Here is an 8,124-nt window from a genome sequence, read left to right on the forward strand (position 1 = left end):
GCATCCAAGTTGTTTAAAATCCTGTTTAAAGTTTGCAGTCTGCAATGATTTTGGGAGAAAGATCAAATCATCTGCCTCTGCTGGTTCATGTCTTTAAGTTCAAATTTAGTGCAGCCTCTTATTAGGAATTGTTGGTGCAGACAGACTTTTTAAAGATACTGATCTCATTTTCCAGTGTTTTAAGAGCCATGTCCAAGTGTGGAGGGAAACCACTGTACAGCTCATGGGCGTACTTTTCACTATTTTTAATGTTGTTTTTTTTGTTTTCTTTCACTGGTCTTTGTGAAATGCTATTTTTATGTCACGACTTAACCTCCATGGAGGTGAGAGTGAAGGACTGTCTGCTGTTCAAATGACAAGTCAGCCGCCATCACTATGTAGGACAAAGCATCACATTTATGTACTAAAAATATTTTTTTACTGGGTCTTTCCTACATTTGTAAGAAACTGAATATCAATATTCATTAAAGTTAAGCCAGAATCATCAAAATTAACAGAACAAATAAACTATTAGATTATGCTCCATTATTTAGATGCATCTGTATATCGAAATGTCTTTGATCAGATGCACAGAAGACTTAAGTGAAAGAAACATGTAAGCATTCTCCGGCTAATTTGAATAAGTCAATTTAATTAACAGCTATTGCTCTCAGAAATCACGTGAAATACTGGCTGGTTCATAGTGTTACAGAAACGAGGAATTCCCCTAGCCCTTTGGTTTGAAATATAAAAAGGTCAGGTGTGTCCACTATCCAACACATAAGAGCTGGGAAGCAGAGAGATTGGTCCAGCCCTTTCATCTTCCTTATGGTAGGTGGAGTGCAGCAGAGAGCTCTCACGCTCAACACTCGTTTTGTGAAGGCAGCATCTGGCCGAATGTTTTTTTCATCGGAATATTTTATTCTAGCTTTAAATTACTCTGTTAAAATCAACTGCTCTAAAAGTACATTTATATCCTTGTTGTTTCCTGTTTTATATTGTTATATGTTCTTTTTTTTTCTCCCTCCAGGATATTTCACCGTTCCTAACCGAGCTGTTCCTCCTGCTCTCCGTGCGCTCCTGGCTGGCGCACGGCATCACCGCCCCGCCGACCTACGAACACACCGACCCGCTCACCGGCAGGACGGTGCAGTGTGACCGCTGCCCGCCGGGAACCTTCCTGCGCGCCAGCTGCTCCTCCGTTACGAAGAGCGACTGCGCTCCGTGTCCGAAGGGCTCCTTCACGGAGCTCTGGAACTACATCGGGCAGTGTTTGCGCTGCGGAATCTGCGGACGGAACCAGGTGGTGAAGAAGGAATGCAGCGCAGACAGCGACCGTCAGTGCGAGTGCAAACAGGGTTACTTCTACCGTCAGGACTACGACATGTGCGTCCAACACAGCGAGTGTCCATCCGGGTACGGAGTGCTCACCAGAGGTACAACAACCCATCTAAATCCTCAGAGTATCAGTTCACACTAAACAAAAACAGTAATGTTTAACTCTGCAATATTTTGCATGCAGGTACAGCGGAGACCGACACAGTGTGCCGCATCTGCTCTGACGGCACCTTCTCTGACATTTCCTCCGCCGATCACAACTGCACGCAGCACCAGAGCTGCGGCAATGCAGGGATGAAGTTAGTTTTAAAGGGCACCATCTGGCACGACAACGTCTGCGCAAAGGTCAAGGGTAAGATGCGTTCTATCAACCCCGAAATAGTCCGTTTAATGTATCTGTACCCCAGGGGCGATTCTAGGATGAGACCTTTAGGGGTGCTCAGCCCCCAGTGTTGACTGTGATTCCTGGCATGAACAACAGGCTTTCCATTTTTAGTCCAGATGTAAGATTCTTAGAGTTGACACACTTTTGAGCTAAAGCTCTTCAAATAAGCTACAACATAGGCCCATCCAAAAGCAGTGACAAACACATTGAAATGTTTTCAAGCGATAAAACCTTGTGCATTTGTAAAACCTGCATGATGCCAATAGTTAGACTAGCTATATTGACAAAAGTAAGGAATAATTTCACTAAAGACAAAAAACTAACTTAGCTTTCTTGAAATTTAATTTTCTCTGGCTTAACAGAGCAAAACATGGTAGCCCACAGCCACCTTTTGCTGCACAGTGTTTGTCAGCTGGCTGAAAAAAGGGCTGCTATTAGTACACTTTCCTTCTTGTCGTATTGCTTTGCTTACAAGAGAGACAAATTTAGCAGTTTGGATATATACCCAGTTGTGGAGAAGCATATATATATATATATATATATATATATATATATATATATATATATATATATATATATATATATATATATATATATATATATATATATATATATATATATATATATAAATTGCTAATAAGTTAATAAGTCCCTATGCATATCCTTTATGAATTTGCATACTGAACTTTTTTTTTAACTCAGATTAAGATAAACAGTTTCCTTATTATTACTATTAAACCAAATATAGTCACAATACGTCTGTTGTCTATCCTGTATTTTCTTTTGAAGAATTGAAATATGCAGAGATAAACCCCACCCCTATTTTTTTTATCTAAGATACTCTCTCTGTATCATAAAGCAAAATTATACATTCAAGGGACTGTAAATAAATTTATTGTATTTACTCTGCACTGGAAATAGAACTGTAACTGACACTGACATAATTTCAAATATTAAATTCAAACAACAAATGTACAGCTGGGCTGTAGTTACTCTCTTTAGCCCATTTCATGTAATTTACCTTAACATTCCAAACACATTTCTTACAGTGTAGATAACAGCTTCTCTTTACCTACATCTTCTCAGACAACTAATTATTTCCTTACCAATACCAAATTACCCTGGTAATGATGACATATGTTGTGGACTAAGCCCCTGATGATGAGAATGTCTAGCTCTGCCCCTGGTTTGTACTAATTTACTAATGGACAGTGTGGAAATCCATGTACAATGAAACCAATGTAAACAGTGTTCCTCTGTTTGTATTTGTCTTTATTCTAATTCTAGAAGTAGAAATAGTCAAATAAATAGCACTATTATTTTGTGGAATCCTAATCATGCTATTATAACTTAGCAAAAGTCTAAACAAAAGATAGCAGCTGTTTAGGCGGCATCTAATGTTGTTATACTGTATCTTATGTAAAAGAAATTACACCTGCTATTTATACCTGAACTGCATAAAAGGGTCGACAAAAAATTAAAACAACAATAACAACGAAATACAAAACAAAATAAATAATATTTACATTTAATAATAAAACAAACTTACATTTCTCCAGTTCAACAATTCAAAACAGCTTCTGTTCAGAACTGCGCTCAGCAGCTTTCACCTATTTTAGTGCAGATAATATTTAGTTTCTTAACTGTGACTAGCTTCGTAGCCTAGTATTAATCGTAGTAACCGCAGTATCCCAGTATAAATCAAAACTGAAATCAAGCACGCACGAACATGCACGTACACACACGCACTAGAAAACAGCCAATCAGGAAGAGGGAAGGCGGGATTTAAGGCAGCAAAACCAATGAGAGTGGAGTTATTTTTTTTTTATTATTTTTTTTTATTTATTTATTTTTTTTTCTCTTTTATGAATGGGTTACAGGAATGTGTTTTTCCTCTTGTATCCAGTTTGGCTTAATGATCACGTTAGAGCGTCTGATGTATCTGAGTTTCTCAGAGATATTTAAATACTTTCACAAATTCTTATGAAATGGAGATCCAAGAGGCAGAACTAATATTATCAATATTAGTTATATAATAATAATAACAACAATAGTGGGGTGGCACATGGTATAATATTAATTATTATCCATCCAAGTTTAACTCCTCCCGGGCAGTAGGTGGCAAACTCGCGCTCACCCGCTACTGTTTGCCAGCCGGTCGGCAGGTGCGCTAGCATGCAGGTTGACATTAGCAAACACATCCAAATTTATAAAACAACGAGTTATATGTATTTTTCTGTAAAATGCATACTTTTATTCTGCAACACTACAGGTTCTGTGGATGTCTTACTTTTTTAAAAATGCATTGTTTTAACGAAAAAGTTATAACCTTTAAGACAAAATTAGCTAATTGCGAAAAAGTTATTTTATTTCAGGTGCTTTTATTGTGGCATGCATAAATGATTGTGTAAATATCACATTATACAACTGGTCCTGAACTCAGCTGCCCGCATTATAACAAGAACTCCCTCCATCCACCACATCACCCCTTCCGCCCGTCTCACCACCATGGGGAGCAGAGCATTCAGCCGCTCTGCCCCCCGCCTTTGGAACTCTCTACCACCCCTACTTAGAAACACGGGCTCACTTCACCATTTCAAATCACAACTCAAAACTCATCTGTATAAGATTGCCTATTCTCTTTATTATCAATTTCCCTGTCTCAGCCTTTGTATTTTTAAATGGCTTTTATTTTGTGTTTTGACATTGTGTTTTTATCCTTTTGTACGGTGACCGTGAGTGTCCAGAAAGGCGCCTTTTAAATAAAATGTATTATTATTATTATTATTATTATTATTATTATTATTATTATTATTATTATTATTATTATTATTATTATTATTATTATATCTTTCTATTGATCTGTGCTTGTATATTTGAACACCAAGTCTCTAACATAGCTAAACCACTTCTACTTCTCAGTAACTGACAATTATTTAAATCGTTACCAAACAATGATTAATGACTGGTGAATATTTAGTTTCACTTTCTACTTTCTAAATTACTTGTGGCTGCCTTATTGTAATTGTTAGTGTGCATGGAATGCTTTGTGATGTCCTGACCGCCTGTCTCCTCTCTGTAGATGGAGCCGCATACCTCCGGGAAATCATCCCTGCCTTTTTCATACATCATAAAATAAAAATCAAACGGCTGCGTCGCATCGTGCACAAGCTTCTACCTGATGATGTCAGGAAGCAGGAAGGAACTTCGGAGCTCAGCTTCTCAGAACTTCACTCGCGCATCAGCAGCTGGGTTTCATCTGCCACTCCGATGCAGATCCGACAGCTTCCAGCCATTCTGATTAAAATGAGGGCCTCCCACGCTGGGGAGAAACTGCAGAATATTCTGAATGCAATTGACAAAAATCTATCAAAGGAGTGTCATAACGGATGCTAGAAGGAGGTAGCTTTGCACCAAGGTGATTTAAAAGATGTTGAGTTCATATAAAAAATAAGCTGGGCATTAGCTTTTAAATGTTGGAAAGTATCAGGCTGCATTAATCTACCTCCACTATTTATTTCTGCTTGAGGCAGATTTATCACCTGTCACTTTTACTTAAAGTATTTCAAAAGTATTACTGTGGTGCCTCTGTGCTCAAGCTAACCGAGTGAAGGGAAATATTAATTTATTTCTATATTTATTTAAAGAAAGTTTAGATTCAAGCAAGAGCTTTTTTATTTTATGCATAAAGAATTGGTGATTTGTTGTGCTTTTTATTCGGAATCTTCCTGCATATATAGTTCAAAATAAAGCAAAACATGTACAATCAGTGGTAACCATTTTTTCACAATACATGACGCTTGAACTCTAATATCCCTTAAAACTAATAATTGTATTGGCCTAAAATCAATCATCACGGGTGCAGCTCTGTCTTCGGTAAACACTTCCACATGTGCGTAAAGTTTGGATTTCAGAGATCATGTGCAATCATGCACAGGCCAAAGACTGCAGCAAACATTTAAGACAATGCTTTTTTTTACAGCGTCATTCTATACTTTTAAGTCTTTTTAAGGTAAAATAGGAAATGAGTAGCAGTAGATATAGAACACGGTTACTTCCACAAATATATCTGTCTAGTCACAAGATACAGAAACATAGTTTGAGCTAACCCCTACAGCCAAATGTGATATATTGTAAGACAAATGTTAATATGTTCACTATGATGCAAAGGTATTCGTATTCACTGATTTAAGGTGAGATTGGGGAGGATATTTTCCCACACAAGAACTGTTAGGGATTATGAGATTATGGAGACTGGACTGCAAAGTCGGTTACCATGTAAATTACAGATAGTCAATGGACTCTGGAGGCACAGAGTCTGACATACTTAGATTGGACATAGTGACTGATTAGGGGAAGATGTGTCAGCTTGGACACGTCTACATTATAGTATGTTCTCCACCAATCTGATGAACGGAACACGGATGTCATACTGTGCACACCTCTGAATGGGTGTACACAATGGGTCCTACTTAATGTGTACTGAAGCTGCAAACGTCCCTCTGCCTTTTAGATTAAATATGGTAAATTTAGTTTCGGTTTACTACGGAAGTCTACAATAGAAACACCACGTTATTCAGCCAAAGAACCTGGGGTGACCACAGCCAGGTCAGTTTTTTAACAGAACCATAAGCACTGTTGGCCCCCAGGGTTGTGTTTTTTTCCCCACTCATCTTTTCTCTGTACACACATTAATGACAACATCACTGTATGATGGACGGCAATGAGTCTGCGTATGGTCAGAAGGCGGATCGGCTGGTTAGTTGGTCCGGTCAGAACCACCTGGAGCTTAACCCGCCTAACACAGTGCAGATGAAGGTGGACTTCACAAGAACTCGTCTTTGCAATGTATCTCAAACTCAGTCTGATTGGGTGTACAGCATCTCCAAACATCATTCCCATCACTTTCCCATGTGTGGCAATATGAGTTTTAACAGGCAATGTGCATTCATGCACAAGCCAAAGACTGACTGGATGTCAAGTCAATGCTTCTGTGGTGCCATATTAATGCAGAATCAAAGCAGCATTTCACCCACACTGAGAATTCATGAGTCTCCATTCACATAAAAAAGCAATAAAATAACAGTTTGAGCTTACCCTGAATGTAATATTTTGTGTCATTTATTTATTAGTATTCAAAAATATGCATGCAAACAACATGCATTACCATGAGCTAAATATTTTAAGTACACAGAAAAGGAAAACATCTGATGCAAATTATTTCCAAAGATCTCTAAGAGGATTTTGCATCACTGTGGTGAACTAATTAAAACATACATTTAAACAAATTTAAGCGTTTTAGTTTGAAATGCATGTTATCAGCTTATGCAATTGACAAAACCCTTCACATCCTCACCGACATTTGTGTCTTCTCATTTCCTTCCTTCTATTGGTGACTGAAAAATGAAATTACCAAATGTGGTCTGGAGAGTCTCTCACCCTCGGAAATGCAGCTGAATTTTAAACATCCACATGCCTATCAATTCAATCTGTGCTTTTGACTTTCCTTTACAAAGAAAAGTACAAGAATAATCCCCACAACATTTATGCACAATAATTGCATATCTCCTAAAGCTGTGACCAGAAAGAGTCAGCAGGTTGCACAAAAGCATTGAATGGTTCGGGTTTGTCACTGCCCGCCTCTTCTTGTCTGTTTGGTTTTGCCTACCTCATCATACACTACTCATCCGACTAGTCTGGGTTTTTCTGCGTGCTTTGTCCATCATTACTCATCCTTGCAATAAACTCTTGAAAAACGTAACTCTGTCCGGTTCAATATCGAGTTCTCCAGCATGACAGAAAACTGGAAAAACCAAAGGGTTCAAAACACTCTCATGGTGTTTGGCTTTCTTTTGATTTTTGTTGAGGTCACTATAATTTGGATTGAATGTAAAATTAAATGGACTGAATATGTACATGACACTTTTTTTTTTTTTTGCACACATGCATACAGAAATACACAGTTTAGAAGCCAGAGCAAGGGGGTAGAGGAAAATGCTAGAGTTAAAACATCCTCAACTGACTCCTTTCAATGTGGGAAAAGCAGCACCTCTACTTCAAGCTCTCTGTGGATAACAGAGCTCCTCCCCCTATCTCTAACGCTGAGCCAAGCTGCCCTCCAGAAGAAGCTCATTTTGGCTGCTTGGATCCAGATCTTTCAATCATGGTCAACACCTCATGACCATAGGTGAGGCTATGAATGTAGACAGATCAGTAAAATGAGAGGTTTGCTTTATGACTCAGCTCTTTGTTTACCATATCAGACTGGTGCAACACCCGCGTCACTGTATACAAAGCCCCAATCCATCTCTCGTTCCATCTTACCATCACTCGTACGCAAGACACCAAGGTACATTAACTCCTCCACCTAAGGCAGAGACAGACCCCCAACCCAGAGGGAGCAATCCAACTGATTTCAGTGA

General features: G+C 38.5%; 1 protein-coding gene across 1 annotated transcript; it reads left to right on the forward strand.

The window, feature by feature from the left end:
- Positions 1 to 772: 772 nt before the first annotated feature.
- LOC105916451 (tumor necrosis factor receptor superfamily member 11B) lies at positions 773 to 5,471 on the forward strand. The gene is made up of 4 exons (XM_012850981.3): positions 773 to 810; positions 1,010 to 1,415; positions 1,502 to 1,669; positions 4,785 to 5,471. The coding sequence occupies exons 1-4, from the start codon at positions 808 to 810 to the stop codon at positions 5,096 to 5,098; spliced, it is 891 nt and encodes a 296-aa protein (XP_012706435.2). The 5' UTR covers positions 773 to 807; the 3' UTR covers positions 5,099 to 5,471.
- Positions 5,472 to 8,124: the final 2,653 nt, after the last annotated feature.

Source organism: Fundulus heteroclitus, chromosome 13, assembly GCF_011125445.2.
Source record: "Fundulus heteroclitus isolate FHET01 chromosome 13, MU-UCD_Fhet_4.1, whole genome shotgun sequence".
Classification (NCBI taxonomy): Eukaryota; Metazoa; Chordata; class Actinopteri; order Cyprinodontiformes; family Fundulidae; genus Fundulus; species Fundulus heteroclitus.

What these genes read in the sequence shown, in the direction of transcription:
- LOC105916451 (XM_012850981.3), top strand. An exon ending in GTACGGAGTGCTCACCAGAG is followed by an intron (nt 1,416 to 1,501) that starts GTACAACAACCC and finishes TTTTGCATGCAG; the next exon opens with GTACAGCGGAGACCGACACA. An exon ending in CGTCTGCGCAAAGGTCAAGG is followed by an intron (nt 1,670 to 4,784) that starts GTAAGATGCGTT and finishes TCCTCTCTGTAG; the next exon opens with ATGGAGCCGCATACCTCCGG.